A 25,879-nucleotide genomic window follows, 5' to 3' on the forward strand; every position below is an offset into this window, starting at 1 on the left:
AAGTTAAATAGGAATTACACAGATAAATAATAAATGACTTATTTTCTGTGGAAGAGTATCGGAATGGCTTACTTTGTAACCACGCTGATTTTAACTCCAAACACCCCACTCTGTTTCTTCGATGGCGTTCTCTTCAAACTCAGATCTCGACTTGTAAACTTCATTGAAAACTCCACTTTGATCTGAAGGACAGAGACCGTAGTCACAGGAATACAGGGTTTCATCTTAACACGCAAATGTACATGATAATGTTTCCATGAATTTGTACTAAAAACAGGATTTAATTTATGTAACTTAGCTTCAACTTTATTATGTCTTCTTAATACTCACTTTAAGAACAGTATACATGCCTAAATTTGGGCAGTATAAAGAAAAATAAATATCTTTAGTTTGCAATGAACTCTAAAAATAAAGGGTAGGATTCACTTGAAGCAGACAGCATACTGTAGAGCACTAGGGAACAGGAAACTGTTCCTACCCCATTCATCTCTATCACATCCATGTGCCAGTTCTTGGACTGTACTGTCTGAGGGTCCAGCTGTAAGACAGAAGAAACTATCAGTTTCCAGGGTTTCTAGTATTCTAGTATTTTATGTGCATGGAGATGTTAACCGCGCGTGTCATCTTTCTCTGGAAAAGGTCTACCAAAGGACTCATTATTGCAATATTCAGAAAATGATTTTGCAGTATTATAAAGATTTTTTAGACAAGACAGACACGTCTCATTCCTTTCACAGACAAACTCACATCTTCAAATACAGGGCTCCTGATGAGAACTGAGCACGTTTAGCAGATCCTTGCATCGCTAGTGTTCAAAACACAAGGAGTTGTGTGATTGTGCAGTGTGGTCCTGTTAAACTGAGCACAGCAAACTAAATTAAGGCTGACTTAAATCAAACGGTTTCTGGGTTTCTGGGGTTTTTTTCCCCTGAAATGGAGCTCGAAAATGAATTTAATGAATACAAAAAGTACTTCAAAATAATTTAAACATTTATGCTTGCTATGGATATAGCTGGGTGGTAAGTTTTCACACTGAAGTGAAATCAAATCGGTAGACCAACTACCCTCTTGTTCTTCATACCTTCCTAATGCGTCTGTTATTAGAGTAGTTTCTTTAATCACTCAGCTCCAAGGAAAGTAGGTTTTGTTTACCAGGACAAGAATGTTGTTTGTGATCTGTGCCAAAGCTCTCTAAACTAGACAAGTTTTTTTTTATACCAGCACCTGTCCAGATGTCCCATGTCCAAACATCTTAGTCCTAATTAATGTAGCCTCTGAGCTCCAGCCAAGAAAACCGGGACACTTCAAGATCTTCACTCAAAAAGTATGCAAATCTGGGTTATTTTTGCACTGCAGTGTAAAGACGACCCTGATTTCCATCAGAAATGGAATTCCCAGACAAGTCAGGCTATATATAAAATCCCTGGGAACTGGAGATATAACTTTTTTTCTCATTATTAGATTTCCGGGATTCTGACATCTGATAATTTTAACTGCATACTGCCCAGACCTGGTTAAAGTGGCTGTGCCCCCACATTAACGGCCTCCCATATTAGCAGGGGCCTGTGGAATGTTCCGTTTTCCTCAGTAATCTCCACAAGCAGGGGTGCTGCACGCTTCAGCTCATTTCCTCCTGGCAGCAAAGATTCTCCATGACAATCGTACGGCCAGCGAGTTTTCGGGAGGGAAACGGAACATGCAGTTCTCCGTGCGTAACCTGGGAGGCCAGATGTTGACGTGAGGGGAAGACCACACATCTGCATTTCACCCCACATCTGCCCTAGTGAACAGATTTCTGAATTCTGCTGGGAGAGTGCTAACCTCCCCCTTGAAAAGGAAAGACTTACATGAGCAGCAAAACATACATTCCTCTCCCCACAGTCAAATACAGATTTGCCTGAACCTCAATTGTTTCTATGGCAACACTGGATCCCGTTGTAACACAGCACACGCAGTATGTTCATATAATTTCCCTTAAATGATGTCATATACTTCCATCCATTCATTTTCGAACCGCTTTATCCTATATAGGGCCTCTGGAGAGTCAGACCCCATTTTGGCAAGGAAAGGGGTACAAGGCAGGGTACACCCTGGGCAGGACGCCAGTCCATCGCAGGGCACACACTCACACCAGGGCCAGTTTTCCCTGAAGCCAATTAAGAGTATGTCAAAACCCACAAGAAAACTGGGAGAATTTTCAAACTCCACGCAGACAGCAGCCCAGGTCCCAGACTGAAGCCAGGGCTCCAGAGCAGTGAGGTGGCACCACAGTGCCACCGGCTTACCGCCCCTCATAAGGGTACATGAAAGCACAGTTTGGGGGGGAAGGGGGGAGAAACCCCCAAGTCTGTGACCTTAGAAACATCACAGCAATGTTTCTGGAGCTCGTAACAGCAGCACAGGCAGCCAACTGGAGACGCAGAGGTATTTTAAGGCCGAGCACTGTTCCAGACAGCTGGGCTAGAGAAGGGTACTCGCATCAAGCCGAAAGCAATGTCTAACTCAGTCCCAAGATAAATGTTAATCCCCTGGCTAAAACAAGAACTCAGGCTAAAGACATCTCCTCCCTTATTAGCTGGGTGATAAGAATATGACATACAGATGAATTATGACCTGTATTAAATGCCATCACCCTTGCAAATGCAATCTTTTAAGACACGGGCTATCATATTGTTGTTCTACTTCCGTTCGTTCGTTCATTCATTGTGGTATTTCTTCTTTTACTTTGAGGTGCTGCCCGTTTCACCTGCGGTATTGTAAGACTATGGCAGCTGAGCTGCGCAGAGAGCTACTAATTCTGTAACAACAGGGCCTATGCAAATTCTTGCCCTTGATCCAGTAGAGATAATGGCCAGGCTTTCACTCTGGGAGGTAAATCCTAAGAACATCTGCAAATCACTACAACGTCAACAGCTCTGCTGAGGACAAAGGCCCAGCAATCCTTTCTCCATGGCTCTGACAATGTTTTTCTAGATACATTACTCCAAATTCACATTCAGAAAAATGATTGAAAATCTAGGTCAAAACGAACAAACCCCACAAACGCAACTTCCATAACTTCTTAGCCCCCTCCAGAGAATTAAATATCCATCCACCTAAAAAAACCTGAATTCATTTTTTTTTTCTTGCTGAGGTAGCGAATTTAAGTCATGACCACAAACTCCCTATTAAATAGGCATTTCACAATAGTGCTATAACATTTCTTTTAACCACAGTTACTCAGGGTAATACAACAAACAGACAAACGAGAAAAAATAGTTCAGGTGGGGAGCTGCGTCAGCATGTGTAGGCTGCAAAGGAACAAGTAATAGGTTTATTCCATGCTGAAAAAAAGAAGAAAGAGAACACAACGTTTCGGCCGTGGAGCCTTCTTCAGGTGAAGAAGGACACCTGACCAGGACACCTGAAGAAGGTGTCCAAAAAGATGTGCAATGTCAATTTCTTCTGATCACAGATGGCAAGTTAAACTAAAAGTGGAGATAATGACTGTTCTCGTTATCGGAGTAATTGTGCAAAAGACCAATAAGGATACTAGGCATGCAAGCACAGGTATCACTTAGAGTAAACCAGTCACCTGAACGACAGACAAAGGTATCTTTCAGTCAGGATCAAATGAAAAGCACCGGAATGCACTGAACCTACAGTATGATCTTCTGCCCCTGAAGCCTATCAATCTGTGCTACAGTAGTTAAAGAGAAACAGGAGAAACTCAGAATACTCAGAAGTTGAACATGCCACTTTTAAATCAACATTTAAATTTGGAAAACAATCCCATGAAGGGCTTGCACTTTCTCTGCTGCTCTCCACTGCTCTTCATTTTGCCTAAAACACATCAAAGTTTTGGCTGCACAACAGCCTTATCAGGATGTACAGCCAAAAGGCTGATGTAACAGAATAATATGAATGACTCTCCAGAGGCTATCTGGGAGTGTGCAGGGTTTTCACTGTACTTACTGACCATGCTTTGCTTTTTGCACCACATGGGGATCCTATGAAGCTTCTCCTACTGCCAAACGAACAAACACCTTTGGATCTAACTTAATTATTAACTCCACAGTGGCTCCAGAGAAGAGTGGTAACAGGTAGAAGCGGGTTCAATGATTACTTTCCAAATATGTAACATTTGTAACTGTTGCTGCTGGCGAGATGTATTTTAGCATGTCTGCCAGGGACTGAGTGAGGAGAACAAAAACCAGATGAAGGCCCCCCTGCTGCCTACTGCAGATCGGAAGCCCATACAGAGCTCACTGAGGGTTCCCAGCCAAGATAAGCAGCTTGGCCCAAACAGGACCTATATAGCTCTTTCCCTCACAAAGTGCCTTAACCACCCTGCAGAAATTCCAAGTCCCAGCTGTTGGAGACGGACAGCCTGCTTACTCCTAAGCACTATAAAGTACCTGCAAGAAGATCATCTGCGCATACCATAGGCAGCTTGGTAAACTGATAAAACTTGGCGCAGCATGAGAATAGACTTTGCCTGTAAGGGCAACAACAGTCTTTACAACACAGCTGTGGGTCATTCAGTGCACTTTGATGGGCTTATGTTACACTAAATTAAAACAGTATATTCAAAGCGCATGTGGCAGCCATTTGCTTTAAAGAGTGGCTCCATTGTCTACATGAAATTAACATAAAAACTAGAATGGAAAATGTCCAAGGAGAACAACAAGCTCCCAGTGACAATTCTACATTGTGTTACAAATCGTTATCTACAGTACCAGCAGCACAAAACAGAGTTCTTTCCTAAATTATTTTTGCTTTAGAATAAGAAAGACACAGACAGGTCAATGAAAGAGCAGGCAGTAACCATGAAGCCTGTGCTGAGGACCTTCCAGCAGTTTTAAGGTCTGCCTCAGTGAAACAGGAGAAGGTCCAGAGTTTAAAATGTAAAACAGTATCTTGAGAATGTGCATATGGAATGCATTTGCCATTACGGATCTTACTGATTAAAGAACCTGAGTACAATAAAAGATTCTGAAAGATTAGGGATTAATCAGACTCTGCTGTAGCTTAATCTACATTTCTGAATGAAAATGTAGCTTATTTCTGTTGCAAGGAAGAGGTTGACAGATTTCTGTCATTAAAATGCACCACATGTACAGATTAGTTTTGAGGCACTAAGATCTTTTTTGGAAACAGTGAGTTTGTCAAAGCTCAAAAGTCTGAAGTGGGATTCTGCTGCAAATGAACTGTAAAACAGGATATGATGGACAACATAAAAATAATGTGCTGCGACAGGATATTAACCTTAAACAAAAGGCTCTCTTTTTTTAGATCTATTTCCGGGAAAATGAAATGCATACACAAGGTACCCATTATGTCTATATAAATATGGTACATGTCACAGAAATACAAAAATGAAAAATGCGCTCACATACACCCACACCTGTGAGAAATATTGTTGCAGTAGCGATCACAGTTTTGAAGGCCTTCAGTAGTTCTCTCGCAGTACTCTGAGAAACTGATCTTTTCCGTTTGCTGGAACAACTTAGACATCCCAACACAGATTTAAGTGATATTCGTGTGATGATCATGATGTTGCTTTTTGGACATTTTGTCATCCCTTAAAGATAAGACAAACAACACCCCCATCGCAAATGAGGCCAGGATGTAATGAGCAAATTCGGCAAAACGTTCTCTTTTGACCTCTCTCAACACCGCTATTCTCAGATCTGTTCTCTATTTCGCTCAGGCCTGCGAGTGTGTTCCCCCTGAAGGATGCAGCGCTGACCGCAGGACTCGCAGACACTTAGCATGAAGGGTAATATCAGCTGTGTGTGGCCCTTTTGCACACTGAAACAATCAAGCTATTATTCTGGACAGACGTTCCCATTTCTGAATCCGCCAGCAGAGGTGGGTCACTAATTATATTACCATGGAGTCCACGTGTGGCATCCACTGAATGAAAGAGGTATGATTCTCATTTTCCAGGAAACATCACCTCCGCTACCCCCTTCCCACACTGTTATCTTGCAGTTCTCTTGCAATCCTCAACTGACCTCCTGGCTGGTAATGTACAGGAATATTTATATACGCTGGAAGCATCACTGCAATTACCAGGCCATTAACGCATTTAGCGGGGAATGCAAGTTTTCTCAAGATGCACTTCTAAGGCATATCTGACTGACATCTTTTTTTTTCCGCCACGCAGACTGACATGCTCAGAAAAAGAAGCCGGTTTGGATTTCTAAAGTAAACCAGCTGCCACTGACTGAAAGTCGGCACAACTGAAGCAAATCTGCAGTTCAGTTGTACAGCCTAGTGATGCAGTAAGTCTAGGAGCTACACCGAACAGCCATAGAAACAATCCAAAACTGGGTGACATGTGTCGAGCTAGAAGATAGCATTTCCAAATCTTTCTGATCTCTTCTGAAGACGACGTGCAAGAAAATACAGGTCTGCTGCTGAAATACTGTTTGGATAGTTTGTAAAATGAATGCTGACATTCTGTACATGATGTCTGATGTAACAGTAATAGCAACTGCTTTCCTGCATAAGAAAAAGGACATTGAGTTACCAGTTAAATTATTTTAGTTTCTATGTTTCCAATATATGCAAAACTGTCTAAATTCACATTCTTAAAATGCAATCCTGAAGTCAGCTTTTGTTGTAATCACCTTGAAAGGAAACAGCAGGACTGATTTCCAGTCACAGGCAGTAACAGTGAAAGAGTACCTAACGCAGGTCAGCGAAGGATGCTATTGCAAATACTTAAAATAATAAAAGCAGGCTGAAATCCATCATCTTGATTTCTGGCATCCGCCAACGTTTGTTTACGTATATAAAGCATGAGTTTTGCGTGGAAGTGTTTAGCATAATAAGAGTTGGTTCAAATCTGATATCGTGCTAAATTGTTAAATGGCTGGCATGTGGGGTTTTTAAAGGCTTCACTCTGGTAACTCAAAGCCAGAGTGATCAAGAGCAGAAAGAATACTACATTTTTTGTTTATGTGCTGCAATATGCTGAGAGATGGAACACAGTGATAACGGTGCTGTAACCTACCTGTATCGTAAATAACTTCACTAGTCTGGTTTATATCAGGGTACAGTACTGTGGCCTATCCCATTGGAGAACCATAGACTGACAGTCTACGGCGTATCAAAACAAGCCTTTACTTATTGTCTAGGTTAATGACAATAACAAGATACCTGCCTTTAAAAGGATAACAACACATTAAAAACTCAGATAAAAAAATATAATGAGATTCATATCTACCATTAATGAAGTCTATTTTTTATGTAAGTAAATACTATGCAATTAAAAAATATATATATCTAATTTCTTGGTGCAGAAAACCGGAACCTAGCAATCATTCACCACCTCCAGACTTGTCCAGAACAGACAGCGCAACCCCCATTTGAAACAGATGAGCAACACAAACAATGCAAGCATGCGAGCGTTCGCGTGCCCCTTCATGTGGAGCGTGAAAGTGGGGGCGGGGGGGGTAAATGCTTGGTCCCCCCCCCACCACCACCACATGCAACTGTGCCGCCAACACTTAGAGCATCATCACTTCTGTGGGCAGAGGTAGACAAGAAATTAAGGAACAGGAAAAATGAGATCACTGCTCAATTCCAAGTACTAAAGCAAGGTCAATCAAACTCCTGACTGGGCTGACTAGCTATGCACATCTCCATGACTATCTCGTCTTTATGAAGACGCTAACGGGGGGATCAAAGTTTAGAATAGCTGGCTTTACTGTATTGATCGCATTGCAATGCGCAGCTCATATCCCAGAGGCGTGCTCCAGGCTCAAGGGCACTGTCCTCAGTCTTACGGACATCAGGCCTACCTTTGGTCAGTTTTGAATGAAAGGTATCTGAATAAATCCACAACCAACCAACAGTAATTCAGTTTGTTTCTGCTTAGTATTTCCTATGGATCTGTTTGAAAGGAAAATGTGCACTTTTTTTACCCCACTATATTATATATACATTTTTGTGCAAATTCTGAATATATTCACACACCCTGTATATCCTGTATATACAGGACACCTAGAATTGAAAAGGAATTGGCAAGCACTATTCACCAAAAACAGCAATCACTAAATTAACGTATATTTCGCAACACCGTGCACAAAATTGTTCAGGATTTCTTGATCTAAAACACAGGCTACTTTAAAACATTTTTCCATTGCTTTTGATAAACGAACCTTTCCAAACTTTCAGATATGCTGAACGACAATTAACTCATTCTTCTCGCAACTCTGCTGCCTCAGCTAGGTAGGCACTAAAGTATATGCTTTCTACAACTACTGCACCTTAGAGCACAGAAAAGTTTGAAATGTGGCAATCAGTTTCTCAGTTTCAGCCCTGCCGAAGGTCAACCAGGCAATGAGTGCCAGTAATTGCAGTCATTAGCAAGGAATGTTTCATTAAATTATCCCTATAATAACAAACACTACAGCAAAGTAAAGAAAGATGCAGATTATGACAATAAGCATATCAGCAATGATATAAATTCAGAATAAACAGAACAAAAAAATAAAAGCCAGCATCCTGCCTTTTCTTTATTTCTGTCAAGCTGAATGGAATTCCTGAGTAACGCGTTAGTTTTACTGTCAGTTCCCTTGACACCATTACAGCTACACTGACTCTCGGTGCCGGCACTGTGCTGCCTTGTTTCGGTGAGAAATGATTTAATAAAAATAAGCTGCAGTTTAAGATATTCACCGACGCCTTTTATCAGCTTCTAAATTAAAGGCAAGCCCAGAAACTCCCTCTGTAAATGAACCTCCAGTCAATAGGTAGTTTTATAAACGCAACAAATGCCTTGTGCTTCCACCTTGTCAGCGGCACAAAACAGTAGACAGCAACTCTCACTTGCTGACCAACACGGAGGGGAACCTTTCGAATAGGTGCTGAAGCTGTTCTGGGGGTAAAATGATGGACCTTTTGTCTGAGGAGCTTGCTCCGCACGCGTCCCCATAGCTTGGCTCCAGTGTTGGACTGTCTCTTGGACTGCGGCTCTCCGATACTGTTCTCCACACAGCAGCTCTCCAGCCTCTCGCACACAGAGTTCAGATTGCAGTCGGCCACCACGACCTCCGTCATCCTCAGTCAAGAGAAGGAACTGAGTCCAGAAATAAATTTTTTAAAAAAAAAACCTCAAAGGGGACAAATCCCCCCCCCAAGAATCTTTTCCAAACACCCCCCACCGAAAAAAAATCCAGACCGGTGCCCGATGCCTTCAACTTCCACGGAAGAAGTGGAAATAAAATTAAATGAAAACGAATTTAAATGAAACACTGGCAAACTTTTGTAACACCACTGATGGAGCTGGTAATTAAATTCCACTCCTGGAGAACATACTGAGAAATTGTTGACAATATTTTCCTGTCCTCAAATTTGAGACTCCACGCTGGTCCTTCTCAACATTTTTTGCCGATCCCACACTAGGCTGCCAGCATCTCTTTCTCCCACTCTGACTTCCAGAATGCCAACAGCCAACAGAGACGCAGGGGAAGCGAGCAGGAGTGAGCGAGCAAGCGAGCGAGTCAGTGAGTCAGTGGGAGAGAGAGAGAGAGAGCGAGCTGCTGTCGTCACCCACAAGCCAGAGCCCAGACACGCTCCCGGATCTGAGCACTCCTCCAGCCCCGCCGCTCTCTAGCGCCGCGGCTCTGGTGACTAACGCGCCGCGACGCACTAGCGTGACCAGCCCAGCGGCTCAAGGCAGCGCGCACTGCCTTCACACCTTGAGGGACTGAGGGAGCGAGCGAGCACGAAAAGTTGCAGGAAAGAAAAAAAAACACAACAAAAGCAGGCATTCCAGAGGCTGACAACCTTTAACCCTTCCTTCTCCTGAGTTCTTAAAACCCTTCGTGTACTGCAAGAGGTCTGCTCATATTACATGTATTAAAGAGGGAAAAGGCAGTCTCAGTGGTTGCTGAAGTCAGTCCTTTGCAATCAAAGCTGGGAGCTGATTTACCTTCAGATTGTACTACAGAGAGGGTTTTCCCAGCTTTTAATATTTTTCTGCCGCTGCATGTCATTTTGATCTGATCTAATTTTCCCTTCACCAGCTTTCCCACAGATGCCCGAGCTTCCGTTTTCCCTCTCTCTATCCTTTCCAACAATTAAAACACAGTTCACCTATTTTCTTCTCATTATGTAAGATTGAGTGGGTTTCTCGCGTGTTGCAGCTCTTTCTACAATGCCTGGAGGTCCCCTGAGACAAATGCTAATTGGGTTACAGTACTTCTGCACCAGAGTTAACCCTTCCCCTGCCTTTCCAGCATTGTTTAGCTTGGGAGCTGTATACTGTATAATCATGCTCTCTGAGGAGGGATTTACTGTATACACACACATATGTTAAAGACAGTTTTGACACTTTATTTGCACAGTCCTTTCAAATTTAAAAGCAGGTGATGTAAGGATCGCTCTTTCCAAAAGAGCCTTAACAAATCATCAAATGTTCTCGGTAAAATAATCACAAAGGATGCTGCTAGCCAACTCTCTGACTGGCTACCGAGACTGCTGAGGGTTTGTGTTGATTTCCTCCCAGTAACAGGCAATCTGGTACATTGTCCATTTTCGTTCGGTTAGACCGCCCTATCGTATCTGATACGTGAGATAACATCTTGTTGAAATCTGCCTAGGAAGGTTGTAGACTTCTTTGCTTCCCATCTCCCTCAACAATTCTGGTGCATTTCAAAAGACAAAGCCAATTGTGCACCAACAGGTGTTCTGTTTGGTGTGCCCCAGGTCTCTGTCTCGGGACCCCTTGCTATTTAGTGTGTACTGTACATGCTACCTCGTTGTTTGTAAGACGTACAAACTCAGCTTTTAATTCTGTGCTGTTACAACAGATCTGGGTGTCATTTCCATCTCAAACTGAACATAGTAGTCTCCGACTGGACAGAACATTCATGACTGAAACCTAAGCATGAAGAACACGCTAGAGTGTCTGATTCTTTACAGGGATTCTATAGTGTTTCTTCCTTATAAAGCAATACTTGTTAAAGCATTGCTAACTTTAATCTTGTATTTCCATTTATTTAACGCAACTTGTCTCTTTCAAATTTGTCCATCTTTACCCCATTAATGGTTAACGCATACAGTAATACATTAAAGCCACATAGGGATGTACAGTATGGTAGATGTTCTTCCAAACTCAAAAAAGTTGGCATCTGTTTCCAATAATTCTGAAAAGGGGACTATAGTATATAACATAAGTGTGATGATTTGGGCTTATAGATTTAATATCTATCAATTATCTCATTTCCAATGGGCTGCAAGGATCAATTCATATCAAAGGAAAGTCATGAGTTAATCCGTCGATGAACGGCAGTATCTGTTCTGAGATTTTTCTGTTCTTCGCAATGATCCAGGTCAGATTTCATTGCAGGGGAGCTAAATGCAGTTTTTACTATTGCACTACTTGAACTACCTATAAGACTGTGAGATATTCCTGGGCTGGAAGAAAATTCATCTGAACATCTGGGAGGCCACAGATAAGAGAAGGCAATAAATACAAAGCATGAAAGGGTCTTTTATATGAAAAGTGGCCAAGGCTCCATGCCTGACAGTTTACTGAAGGCTCTATATACAGCTCAGGACATGGTACCTGCCTCTCCTACTTTGTTTCCCTGTAGCAAAATGAAGAAAAAAAGTTATTCTTCCATTCACTTTATATTGCATTATCTGTGGCCAGTTGTTTAGTCCTGGTCAAACCCCTGATTCAGAGAAAAGGCGGAGACGGCCCTGCTGGTTTGCAGTGGGCAGCTGCCTCTCCTGATGCAGTCAGCACTGTATACGTTTGCTTTTGTTGCCAATAAAAGAAAGCGAAACCAGGATACCCATACTCGTTAGCCATTTCTAAGTGCTGTCTTCTTCAGTGAAAGAGCGGGGCCATGGTGGTGAACATTACCGCCTTACAGCTATAGGGTCCTGGGTTCGATTCTGAACTGTTTACACGTTCTCCCCACGTTCACACTGGTTTGTGCTCTGTGATCTGGTTTTCTCCCACCTCGCAAAGACATACAGTACACGTTAAGTTTGATTGGTTACATTGAACTGACCTCTTGTAGGGGGCGGTGTATTCAGCAGGTTTCAATACATTAGGGGATTATTCCTAGTACAATCAGCACCAGCTATGGAACTATAACGAGAGAAACTGCTGCAAACAGCTTTGTGATGTTCTTTTGTCTGAAAACTGCAATTTGACTGGTTAGGATTGTAGACCAGTTCTTCAAAGGTCTGTGTCATGGATCATACCCTACAAAAACAGGCATGTAGGATGTTTTATTGTCTTTCCTTTTTCTTATTTTCAAAGAGACTTTGACCTTGGGGAAAGAGAGAATGACATTCATTTATTCCAAGTCATGATTAAAGCTCACAGAGAAAGCCACAGAGCACTCTTAACCCAGGATGTACTTGTCTGTAGCATTTCAGGGATTCGGAAAAACACATTCGACGTCAGGGAACTCTTCAAGGACCGTCTGCGTTGTTTTTCTTGACAGTTTTCCATTCCCCCCAAGACATACATATGCACCTCCATGTCCCGGGCGTGCAGGGGGGAGAACAGCACTTCATTAGTGTTGTCAGAAAACGTTTGCCCTTGACGGGCAGTTTAGAAGAGAAACGTCTAGTGGAATTTGCATGTAATGCATGCATACTGTAGATTCACACTATAGTCTGATCCTGAACCCTCACAAGTATGAAAGCGTTTTTATGGAGTATTAACAGCATTAATTACATGTCTCTACTGAGCCCGTCCAAATTTAAAATGGCACACAAGTGACACCTGTTGGTTTTTTTACCAGTCACAAAATTTTAAGAAAGACATGTCTGACATGAGATATTGCTATACCCGTGTTTCATTTCACAAAGTACAGCATGTATAATATTACCTCTCTGCAATGTACAGCACAATTATTTATAATGCAAAATGTTTGTTTTTCCTGGCAGTAAAATGACATCAAAACTCCTTGTTTGGCTCAGTTCCTCTCAAGAACTTGAGCCACATTTCTTGGCTTCGAAGGAATATACTGTATGATCTGGGCAGCATGCTGCAAAAGAGTTATCATTTTTAAACATTAACCATTTTTGGCTGGTGCAAGATTTGTTTAAAATGTAGTTTATATCAACTCTCTCTTTTCATTTGTGTAGGTTTAAGCAGGGGTACGGATGGGTAAAGCGGGCATCAGAGTTATTCTCCATACAGGAACAAAAGAATCAAACCAGACTTAACACCATCCTTTTTTTCCACAGACTGAACACCCCTGCTAAAAACCTGCAGAGACTGGCCAGTTCAATAAGGACTCACGGGAGGCAGAAACTTGATAGCTGCTAATAATTAACATGTACATGATGTTGGGATACTGCAGGATTCTGCTGAAAAGGGTTCACTGTTCTCTTTATGTACAGCACAGGTCTTTGAAGTGCTCCACACTCTGCTGCAGTGCACTGGATTCTCCTCATTCTCTGAACATTACAAGCCACCACTCTGACTTACAAAAGCACATGTGTTATTTATTGCAATCCTTTCAAACGCTGTCTCAGGAGAAAGACCCTGCTTCTTTTAAAGTGAGGCATGGGGCAAATGAAACCAACTGCAGAAGAAGCTGGGAAAAAATGGTTTTGATTAAAAAAATGTAAAAGGACTGTATTATAAATGAGGCATTGTTTGTCCGATTTACTGAAAAGGCTGCAACCGTGACAGAGCATGTGACAGCTGCTTGATACACATTGCCGAAGGCCATACGCAGATGGTATAATTCAATTACATTTAATACTGGATCCTTAACTTACGTATATTTTCTTACTTTATCGCTTCTCTGCGAGAACGCCAATTTCTTCTGTGCCTCCAGACATCAATACAAAAATACTGAATATCTGTTAGCAACAACCAGGTCTGAAATGAAGACGGGCCTTTCATCTCTGAATAGAGGGTATAATCTTCAAATGCTTCAGGGTTACTTCCCATTTTTATTGCTGCTGTGTTTTGTCTAGGGGCAAATCCCTGTTTGGAACACTTTACGATTTAAGGTTTAGAACAAAAGAAGAAAATGGCCTCATATATCAGCAGCCCTGCATCTTGCCTTTCAAGTTAAATCAAGAACAACCTCGTACATTGGTGCGTGCAGTTTCAGGCACATCTCTTCTGTAAGGTAAAAAAAACCTCGCAGAGGTGATGTGCGCTTTGGGCTGAGATTATATTACTGTATGTTGCCATGGAAATGATATTTGCTTGCTGATCAAGCTCTCAAATTTCAATATAGAGTAAGTTCTCTTTCAGTATTCAGTTATAAAATTAGGATATAAAAAATGCTAATGTAAAATTTGCAATTATTACTTTGAGTTTTGCATGTTCAAAAGAAGAAATCTATGCCTTTTTTACTGTATGCATACAATTAAATGGTGTGTGATGACAAGTCGCTCAAGAGAACTTAAAAAGTGTAAGATTAATGACAAGCTGGAACAGAGCTGCCCTGCCAATTGACAGCTCCAGGATCCTGGGTTTGCTCTGGGTAACCCAGTTCTCTCCTGCTGCCTAGAGACACTCTCTCTAGGTTAAATGGCACCACTGACCTGCCCCCATATCTGTGTGAGTGAATGCGAGTGTGACTGGTTGTCCTCTTCGGGGTTTAGTTAGTTAGTTAATTAATTAAATCTTCCCATTGAGAGTTTCTGGGAATGCAAACTGTAGCAAGACTGCAATTTGTGGCATAGAATGTATTTGAAACATCTGCATTCCTGTAGTGCAAAAAACAGGTTAATGTCCTTCCGCCCTAACCACAAACATCAAATAGTCCACAAACCCCCCTGGGTCTCCAGGAGGTGACCTCTGAACCAACTGGGGGAGCACTGTGGGTTTGAATCTTTCACTACTGCCCATCCCACACAAGGTTTCGGGGGTCTTGTGTGCTACCTGCACCGACCTGAAAGACACCTTCATCAGGGGTCCCTGAGCGTTTCAGTGTGAAGAAGGAGAAATAAAACAAGGAGATTTAGTGATGCACCCGTTTAAAATCTGCCAGCCGCGTCTTCCAGCACACAGCGCTATTTCGAAGCTTATTGTTTTCAAATACCAAATAGGTCTCATGAAGCTGACAGGGAACAGGGCGTTTGAAACCTCCAGGAGTAAGAGCCGTTTTCCTTAAGGGATGAGACGCGTGCGTGCCCACAAGCAGTCACCACTCAGACGGCATCATTTTCACAACAAAGGAGCCCAGCGTTAGATTTAGCCGCTATGCACGTATAATACCCAGATACGTGGCTGTTTCTTTTTTTTTTTCAAATTTACATGTAGCATGAACCGTAAACTGTACACAGCAAAATGCGTAAATGTGTCAAACACAACGCACGTTCCATTATCAATGGTGTCTATTAATAGGAATGACTTTGGCTTTTCAATTGTGTAGAGCCCCAAGGAGTTTATTAACGCTGCGCCTAGCGAGTTTCTCCAGTGCACGCTGGTGAGCGACTGAAAAGACATTCGATTCATTCACTTCAGCAGAATTTGAGAGGACCCCCTTCAGCACACACACACACCAGAGCGATCCCTTTGATGCCCTTTGATATGGTGCCGCTGTGCATTGACGTGACTACATCTTCCAGATCAGAGAGATCCGATAGAAGCTTGCGAAAGCCTGTCTTTTTAGTAAAAAAAAATGCACGTGTATCATCTTAACAAGAGAAGGCCCTGGAGAAGATGCATTCTTTCTAAATACCTTTGTGGACTGAACATGAGCACAGCACACCATCTTCATAGGTGCGAATCCACACTAGTCAACCTCCGGCGTCTGTAAAGGCTTCTAAATTTGGTCTGTGTAAGGAGGTGCTTTGTGACAGCTGGAGCGCCTGATAAACCGGTTCAAGTCAGATTTATACTAATATATGCTTTTTGTGTCTCTCTGTTTCCACTTTGTTTCACACTCACTTCAAGTCTGTAACTGGCACTCCGTACTGTGACCTACTTCTAGGCACGAAAATAAAGAAAGGCAGTGGCCTCACTGGGCCTTTGCCAGTGTAAATAATTTAATGAATTAAATAAATAAATTACGGCTTCGTGTGGCTCTACCACACGGCCCACATAATCTAAACCCCAGGGTTTGATTCTGCTGCTGGGACTGTTTTTGCCCCACGGCTCCCTGGGAGATGAGAACGGGCACCAACGGCTGCCTTTCGGCCCTGTCCAGAAAGAGAGAAGAGGTTTGTCAGAGCAACTGAGCAAAGGAAGGTGCTTTATATTAGCCGACCGCATCGCCACGTCCATGGAGTAGAACTGCTAAAAGTCACTGGCACTGTTGCGGAGAGGATATGATGTACAGGTCCATATACAGTACCTACAAGCCGGAAACGGAGTCGAAAGACAAGCTTTTAGCTTTTATCTGAGCGTCTGGCAAGGCAAACCCCACCACCGTTTTTAATGCTCCGCAGCAGAGTTTTTAAATAATGTTCGAAGTAAAGCATGCTCAAAACAGACTGCCACTGAAGTGTGTTGATCCAACAGTTCTCTTCATGCTTCATCTCTGCAACTCCAATGCTGTTTAATAGTAGATCGGGTCAAAGGCCCTATAGGCTAAAGCAGGAGAAAATTACTAAACATCGGCCCAGGAAACGAAGCAATGTCACATGTGAGCTGAAGAAATCAATGGAGGCATCTCTAAACCACTTCACTTGTTACCTCATGCATTTTCTTAATGTGGCGTCTCTGGACTCCAAAGACTATTTTCATGCCATTAAAGGCACACGGTCATAAAGGGCTTATTGGAAAGATAGATTGCACAGATTTCTAGACCAATCTGGACAGCCTGTTTTCCTGCACTCCCCCTCCACACACACACCCTTCTTCATAGATCACAAGCTTTAATGAAAACAAGTTGAGCTGTTCAGCTTTGCAGATCAATATTCAGCACAGTTAATAAGCAGGATTAGAGCACACTCCATAACGAGTTCCATATGATGATGCAAAGTAATCGTGGTTTTCATTACTAGAGCGAGGAAAGTCTTCCAATATAAATACAGCACTCCCTTAGGTTCTCCAGGAGTAAACTCTGGCAACTAAAACAACCATCATACCACTGATTCATCGGCTTGCATCACCAGAGCTGTAGGATTTTTATTTAATCTGCCAGTTCATAAAAACAATTGCCAAGGAAGCAGAACTTTCATAAACGTATATATATATATGAAATTTGTATCTGTACACAGCCACACACGGCAGGATTCCAACGGCAGTGCAAGGCTGAAACTTGGGTTTTTAAAAATGTGATGTGATGTTTTTTTAACAGCTCTGAAAATTACCGCTCTGGAGTCCACCCAGCAGGAAAAAGTCCTCCACAAGGGTAACGAAGAGCAAAGAAATCCTCAACCACATGACATCATCTGTGGTGGGAGAATATGGGCAGGCTTTAAACCCCCCAAAAATTATAAATAGGCAGGCCAGATGTGAGGACGAAAAAATCGCTGTGAGTCGCAGTAAATAACAGATCTGCGACCAACCATCTTGAAAACAAAGCTAACCAACAAACGGGCACTTTGCAAAACCCCCTGAAAGATTCCTCACGCCCCTTGAAAACTTCATGGATCTGTGCAGTGTAGCAGAAACCGCATGGCACATCTCGGGCCCGTACCTGTTCTCGCCCCTCCAGCTGACAGGGCTGAGGGGTCAGGCTCGCCCGGTCGGTTTCCCCGACACCCATACTCCATCAACCGGACACGCTGGCTTCCAAGACCTTTGAGCCGCGCGGCGTACCCGTGCCTCCACGCCGACGCGCGGGCTTGGTGCCAGTCGCAGCCGGGCGATGGCAATCTGCTGTCTGTCCAGCTCGCCCCCCCCCCTCCCCCAACACACACAAAAGAAACATCTGCGTTCAATTCGGGGTTTCCGTCTGGAGGAATTTACCTCTCTCAAGGTCAGTTCACTGCCTGGGGGAGGGGCGGGTCTGGGAGGCTCAAACACGGGCATCTTGCTCTCATACATAACCAACAGGCTCTCACAGTGGATTATTCAGTGCCACTGCCTTTTGTCCATTAACAGGCCATTAGGATTCACATGTTGTTTAAAGGCGATCTTAAAGTCACGATGCGGAAGAATAACAATCATCTCGTGTATAACTAGAATGAACTGCATGTCCTCGGAGGTATGTTCAGACCTTACCAGTAACTGCTCAATAATGACAACAAACAGTGGTAGTTCAGTTTAAAACTGGATCTCTAGGCTGTATGACTCCACCTGATTGCAAAGTTGTTAGAATCTCTTAGAGATTAGATACTGTATAACGCCTAACAATAACAAGAAGCCATGACTGATTGGTTTGACATTAGACAAGAATATACAGAACTATAGAGATGATGCAGATTTTCACTTGAGCAAGACATTTACACAGCATCCTTCTTCTTGGTGAAGACGCCAACAACAACACAAAATCGCTTAATCTAGAAACCCAAGGGCGATTTTTAATGTGGCCTTTTTGTATTGACAAATGCAAAAGCCTGCAAAATCTAAAAGTCCAACTAAAAAAGAAAAAAAAAACTGAAATGTATCCAATAAAGGTATTTTAAGGACATTCGGGGATAAAGCACGATCTGCAATTTCAGCGAGCTGCAGCAGTGCCGTCATGAATAGAACAGTCACCGAGAACTAAACCGCTGTCTCCTGGAGAAGAGACAGGACGCAGACCGCCACAGGAGGCCATCAACACTCTGGTCTTTGAGACAGGGCTTCTGTCAAATCCACCTGAGAGTTATGAAGCCCCACGGCTTAGCCGTAGTTTAAACAAACTGTGTTAATTGGGAGGAGTGTTCCCTCAGGAATTTTCTGAAACACCTCGGCGGAAGAGCTCCCCTCTCGTCGGGCTTCACTGCTGTCTGTGCCTGGAGCTCGCTAATGAAGAAGGAGAGCAGAGACGCTGCCAGATCCCAGACCTGTCTTCCTCGCTCGGGATCAGAGTCTGGTGTCACCGTGACTTCCTTTAATTTGCATGAATTATCATACTAAAATCAACCGGGCGTCTGCCAGTGGCGGGTCCGTTCCACGAACATGCTAGGTTTGAGGGTTTCTTTTCTATGACCTTTAAACAGGGCCATTTGTTTAATGTCCAAGGAGCTGTATAAATCTGGATTTGTTAGTGGAGAAAAGGTTACAGAGTTTCAGTTCTTCGTTTCTAGGCGCCAACCCCCCCCCCCAGTTCCCCACCGGGGGTGTCCAGGTTTAATGTAGTTTTCGCTGCTGCTGCTGCTGCGCTAACAGCCACCCCCCGCAAAGCCTGAGATGCAGCACTCTTACGGCCGTGCAGGCCGAGCAGTGCACCAGCCTGGCACAGATGGAGAACTCCAGCTCCGGGTTTACTCCCAGAGGCACTGGGAAATCGTTTGTAGTGCCCAGACTCCGGTTCGGGGGGCCCCGATCAGGGATTCGTCTGATTGCATCCGGCGGCACTTTGCGACTCCCTGGGCACCGCGGAGCAGGCTTTAACCCACCTCCCAGGATCCCGAACCCAGACTGCCCGACTCCAGCTCTCTTCTCCCGACTTCTGTTGATGTAACCTTGCAATGCATTTGGTCATTTCTCCGACACTACCTCCTGATCAATCCTGTTCACTGGTTAGAGAAAGACCTGTTTCAGATTGGAGGATGGATTTATCACGCCACCTTGTAAGTTTTTTTTACTAAAGCCGTTTATAAACCACAGCCACATTTAAACCACATTTAAAACAAATCAAGCTTTGCTTCTCCACTGAAAGCGTTTTTTTTCCCACATTTTACATAACCTTCTGTAATGAATATATGCAAGAACTGCACCCACTCCTTCCCACATTTCCAAAGCTCAAGTAATCAACAAAGCAGAGCCTCGTCCCTGCCAGCAGAAGGGATAACATCCTCTGCTGGCTGCTGCTTAGTGTTTTGACTTACTTGCACCCAGCAAACCAAATGTGATTTTAAATTTGTTATGTAAGGGATATGCTTTGAACAGAAGTGGTGGATAAAGAATGAAAAAAACAAGACTTTACTCCTCTTTTGCTAGAAGACGGATACCTTTTGGAACCACATACTGAGGTGCTGAACTCTGGGGTGTGTGGTACACCACCCATCAGCCCAGTTTCTCACCGCTTCATCCAGCTCAGGGTCACGGAGGTGCCGGAGCCTATCCCAGCAAGCAATGGGCAAAAGGCGGGGAACATCCTGGATGGGACACCAGTCCACTGCAGGTCACACACAGACACACACACTCACAACAGGTACAATTTTCACAATTATCCCACCAACATGTCTGCGGGCCGTGGGAGAAAAGCAGAGCACCAGGAGAAAACCCCTGAGAAAATGGGAAGAACATGCAAACTCCACACAGACAGCACCATAGGTCCAGACTCGAACCCAGGGCCCCGGCACTACGAGGCAGCAATACTACCCATTGCACCACTGTGATTCCCATCTGTGGTATACAATATTTGAAGAACGTAAAATCAAAACAGGAATGCCTGGGTGCTTTAAAGACATTTGTGTTTTTGGTTGTGAGAGACAACAACTATTCTAGAAGGGCACATGTTCCTTGAGCATACAAACTGACTACATGGCACACATTGTAAAACTGGTATATGATCTTTGCCACAAAACGCGACACTTTTCTTACCAATTCCTCACTAACAAGAGCCAGGAGACTCATATTGTCTTTAGTTGAAGTCAATTCAAACCACAGAACATGCCTACTCATCAGGATACAAAATGACTGCTGTGAAATGGCCTCCTACCCGATTTCATGACACAACATTTGCTTACTCTTTGCAGGGCTGTGTGCAGTGAGCGTGCTGTGCTACCTGGGTCAAATCCACAGCAGCAGCCCAGAGAGATGAAGGAAGAGGAGAGAAATTCTCTTGTACTTAAGGTCACGGGGCCAGGTAGGCTCGGGTCGCTCAGCCGAAAGCAATTATTTCATTAAATCAATTACCAGCAGCTCATGAACCGTTTCGCTGCCCCTCGTTCTTCGGGCTGCATGTGTCGCTGACGGCTTTGTGTGAGCGTCTCTTCGCTGGGAGGCATACTGGCGCAGTGGTTAGCATGGCTGGTTCAGCGCACTGTGGGGAGTTTGTATGTTCTTCCTGTGTTCGCATGGGTTTCCTCTGGGTGTGTTTGTGTGTGCCCTGTGGTGACCTGGTGTCCCATCCAGAGTGTACCCTGCTTCCCGCAACCCAGAATAAATAAATTGGTTGGAAAATGTATGGATGATTTTACCCTCCTCCTTTACTGTGGTTGGTCAGAATGACGTCTTCAGTTTGAGGCTGTGAAAACTTTCCTCCATTCCACAAAACAGTACAGACTTAAAAAAAATTCCCCTACAAGCCCTTAACTCTTGGGTCTTTCATGTCTGAACAGGGCTAAGATGTAACATTTCTGGTAACTATAAAACCTACCCCGGAAACGATCATTCAGAGAAATGAGAGAAAGCTGTTCCCTGATTAATAACAACTGCAGTCACTGCATGAGTCACTACAAAGAGGAGCGAAAGATGGGAATACTGAGCATCAGGCATGCAAAATATTCTGAATCAGACTGTCCTTATCGACCAGATAAACTCCAAGAGAGGACAGTCCAGCACAAAGAAAAACAAAATCTGACTATTGTAGATTGGAATCAGGGATGAATCATTGTCTGCTCTGGACCGGATGGAGGTTCTTGGATGGAAAAAAGGATCCATTGGCTCACGCACTTCTCCCGAATCAGTACTAGAGCACAGCACTCTTGGCTTGAATCCGCAGTGCAATGGTGTGGGGTGTGAAGGGTCAGAGGTGAAATACACAGACATCAGACCCCCTGGCTGTGTATATGTCTGCTTCACAGACAGAGCAGCTACCACCCACAGACCGGTCATAATGAATGAGATGGGGTAGAGAACATCACAAGGAGTGCCTTTGTTTACAGAAGTAAAAGCGGTGGAAGTTTACAGACAGCAGATAGGTGAAATGTAGCTTCCTAAATTACCCTTCATGACAGGACTCTGAGCCGCTGAAATTTGTAATTATAAAGCGTGAAACAGAGTTGTATTGGGTCACTTTTGCGGTTAACAGACTCATGTCATCGCAGTGTGTTCTAGTTTTTATTACATATGATTTTGGGACTGTATATTCATGCTATGTTATCAGGAACTGCAAAAAGCAGGTCTCCTGTACAAGAACTCCCAGTCAGACAGGCCTACTCGGCTGTGGAACTTAGGTTTGTTTAGTAACTGTGCTGCGAAAAAGAAAATAAATGAAAAATAAGTCTGTTACAGAAGCTGGAAAGCTTCTAATCCCCATAGGATTGTCACTAATTATGTCAAAAGAGTTTCCATGATGGCTTTTCCACTTCTGCCAATTAAATAATTAGAACGATTTAACAAGGTTTTCCCTTTTGAATTTGAATGTTAGTTACCTGGCAGGCCAAAACACCTTGTCTATTACATATACAACATACTGTATAGTACATCATTCAATATGGGAAACATAAAAATAAAAAACACACCTCTAAATGTGAAGACAATACTCAGTGACTAAATGTTTACAACTAGGCTCAAAACTCATATTTGAGCTGAACACGAAAAAGGCAAAAGGAGACCTGAGGTGTATCAATGCAAGGCCCATCAGCTAAAATGCATTTTTCCATCACCAATAAGACAGCAGCTTTGAAAACCCACAGGTCTCTGCCAGGCATTCATCTCCTACACAAAGCTTCCTTCTGAGCACACAAAGCCCAAAGACTGCATCTAAACTTTCACTTTGAAATGTTTATCTGATCCGAGTGGGACCCGTGTTCCACACAAGCACAAATCATGGTTGCACACAGATGCTGGGGAACAAGGTCAGGGCTGACAAAGTGCTGAGTTTCTCTGTCCACTGAAGAGGTTGGAATGAGCTGTTCTCCTGTCTGTTTCTGACTCACTGTATGAAGAACACTATCAGCACTGTGACTCAAGACTCTTGAGATACGTGTTGACATGGGATAAGAAGTGAACATTTGATAACTGGAATACGCAATTTAAGCATTCTAACTTGCCCAAACTAAGAAAAAAGGCAATAATCTCGTTTCAAGGCCTCATATAATCACTGCAGTACTGGGAGACAGCATGTCCCCCACGTTTATTATGGATAGCCAGGCTCCAGGAGTGAGCGATGTTTGTTATTGGTCTGAACAGCGGCCTTGCTAAATAAACTACTGTGCCTCAGTATTTGAACTGCGATAATCAATGTCACAGCGCTGCCCTGTGTGAATGAAAGGCACACACAGTACGGCACCCAGGAGGTTTGGTGCCACAGTTGTTCAAAAATGTATGTTATCCTTACTAATCCTCCAGACGCAGGGGGACAATTCAAACAAAAACTATCTTCGAGGATTCTTTAGAAATATTTCGAGAACAATGGCTTGCTGTACCACGGCGTCTTATGACATTAGCACGAGAGGGATATTCCCTGACCTAACGAGTAAATCAAAACAACTTTTCTAATCCAATTATAACTGTATAATTAAATTAGAATCATTGCATTAAGTGAATCAAATCACTGATATCGGGGAAGCATCAGGGAGCTGTAGCCAAAACAAATACCCCAGACTCAGAGGAGTCCTGCACTGTGTGGAACCGCAGAATTGCCCTTGGTTCTCTTAGGTTTCATAACAGGTATTACTGAAAGAAATGTTTGAAATATCAGTCCCACATACTGTACTGTAAGTGGCATCACGATGCCTTAATCATCAGTCTAGAACCATGTGGAACAGGTAACCTTTTCTGCCCCGGAATGTGTAAGTCAACAGGACAACAGGACAGTCTTTCTGAAAATCGCTGGAGGAGAATGTCCTTGCAGCATCGCCTTGTTTTTCCACACAATGTCAAGGCAATTATTTCTCAACAAAAATATGGGAAGCAATGTGAGTGCAAAAAAAATCTCAACTGAATTCCCCCCCCCCGTAGAAAAGACTACCCTTTCTGTAATGTCTTAAACCAGGTTTGATCGCCACAGACGATGACCCGAATGGGGTGGATCTGGACCGCGACAGGTGAATCTGGCAGACGCAGGGGTAGTTTTTGGCACAACGCTCTGGAGATGTCGATGAGTCTTCAGTGGGGGTAGTGCAAAGTGCTGTACAGGCCAGGTGGGAACGTGAACAAGACATCTGAATCTTCTGATGCGTTCAGTTTGGTTAACGATGAAGGGAGATGGACAGAATTAAGCACAGGAACTGCATGCAAGAACAGAAAAGGGGGGCCAGTACAGGTCAGCGTTGGCCCAAGAGCTCTTTAGATGCCATTGGGAGAAAACTCTTCTACCGTCTGGGCGACCTTCACTGCGGCTCAGAGTTCACAAAGTTCAATGTGATTTATATTCTTTCTTTGCAGTGTCATGATTGTGTCAAGAAAAAGGTCACGCTGTTATTTTAACAGTGCTATTTCGCGGCTTTATCTTTCTAATCCATCGTGGCACGTTTCAGAGGAGTACGATGTGCGTAATCTGTGTCAGCTTGTATTGATGCATCAGCTGCATCTCTACTCTAGTGAGCCAGTGTTTGAGTAATTACCTACAAAATTACTTCCTTTCCGAAGCATGTCAGCATTTTCCCATGAAAAAGCAACGTGCTTGCTCACACTCCTCAAAGAACATGAATGCCAGCCTATCGTAGACTAACAAGTAATAGGTTTATTCCATGCTGAAAAAAAGAAGAAAGAAAACACAACGTTTCGGCCGTGGAGCCTACTTCAGGTGTCAGCTTCCTCACACCTGAAGAAGGCTCCACGGCCTGAAACGTTGGGTTTTCTTTCTTCTTTTTTTCAGCATGGGATAAACCTATTACTTGTTCCTTTGCAGCCTACGCATGCTGACGCAGCTACCCACCTGAACTACTATCGTAAACTAGTCTTCCATCGCCTGTTCCAACAAACAAGCTACAAACTACAGCTAACACTAGAAATATGAAATCTGTTATTCAATACCATATCTCCTTTTAAAGTTATTTCCTCTCTAAAACTTAGTATTTCTTCATTCTGACACCTGCACTAATCCAGATACCTTGTGCTTTGTCACAACCTTACATAAAGTGATGAGCTTGCGCAACGTGAGGTTGGTTAATCCCCAGGTTCTAAAATAAATCTTTTCAAAAGCAGACCGGTGCAGCATATTCACAATGAGAGCTCACTGAGAGCACAGCCTCTCCGATGCTAAATTAATCTGCAGTCCTGAAGCTGGGCTCCAGCCAGATTAGGTCTAACAAAGGATTATCTAAAAACTCTCGGTCTGTTCCGGAGGCTGGTGTGAGATGGTGTGATGAGTAAGACGGCTTTGTAAACGGAGACTATGACAAGTCTGGACAGAACCTCAGAGACAGGTGTCTCCTTGACAGACAGAACAACAACATCACAGACCCGACTTACCAGTTCTTGTGTCTGAGGTGTCCGCAGACCCTATTCGTCACAGGTCGGCATCTGAGCACGCCCTGCTACTGAGGTGTCTCTCTCTATGACTGTGAATGGCCTTGGAGCAGCAGCAGCAGCAGCGGAAAAGGAGCATACAGTAGGAGCATAGGAATAAAGGAACCCTATGACATCAGCTTCCTGTCTGAGAAGCCAAAGGAGTGACTGCACAAACCATGACTAAGAAGGAGAGAAACAAGTGGGTGAACCTGACAGCAGACACCAAACACAGCCCCTATAGTACACTGCTCTGTGTACACCATCTATCAGCATGGCACCATCAAGCTGAATCCTCTTTAATGGTAGACCTAGGTGCATGGACTAACAGTACTAAGTGATGGAAGGCCAATATCTTTAATGGCTTGTAATGAGACAAAATCTCCTGTCCCAGTTCTTAAAGAGCAGAGACATCCTGGAGTGGAATCAATTAATTGCACCAGAAATTCCTACTGAAATAAAGTTGTTAATGCACTAAGTCCTTTTTATTTGCAAAACTGAAAA

The 25,879-nt window shown here is 43.4% G+C and overlaps 1 protein-coding gene across 1 annotated transcript in view; it reads right to left on the reverse strand.

Annotated features, from left to right (window-relative positions):
- The window catches only part of abr (ABR activator of RhoGEF and GTPase), a 158,165-nt gene that overhangs the window by 9,009 nt on the left and 123,277 nt on the right, over window positions 1–25,879 (reverse strand). The window contains exons 17-18 of the mRNA XM_088907113.1: window positions 479–538; window positions 73–182 (exon numbers count right to left, since the gene is read on the reverse strand). Coding sequence (XP_088763239.1) covers window positions 73–182; window positions 479–538 — 170 coding nt within the window. The remainder of the gene's footprint in view (window positions 1–72; window positions 183–478; window positions 539–25,879) is intronic.

Source organism: Atractosteus spatula, chromosome 27 (assembly GCF_055471065.1).
Source record: "Atractosteus spatula isolate fAtrSpa1 chromosome 27, fAtrSpa1.hap1, whole genome shotgun sequence".
Lineage (NCBI taxonomy): Eukaryota > Metazoa > Chordata > Actinopteri > Semionotiformes > Lepisosteidae > Atractosteus > Atractosteus spatula.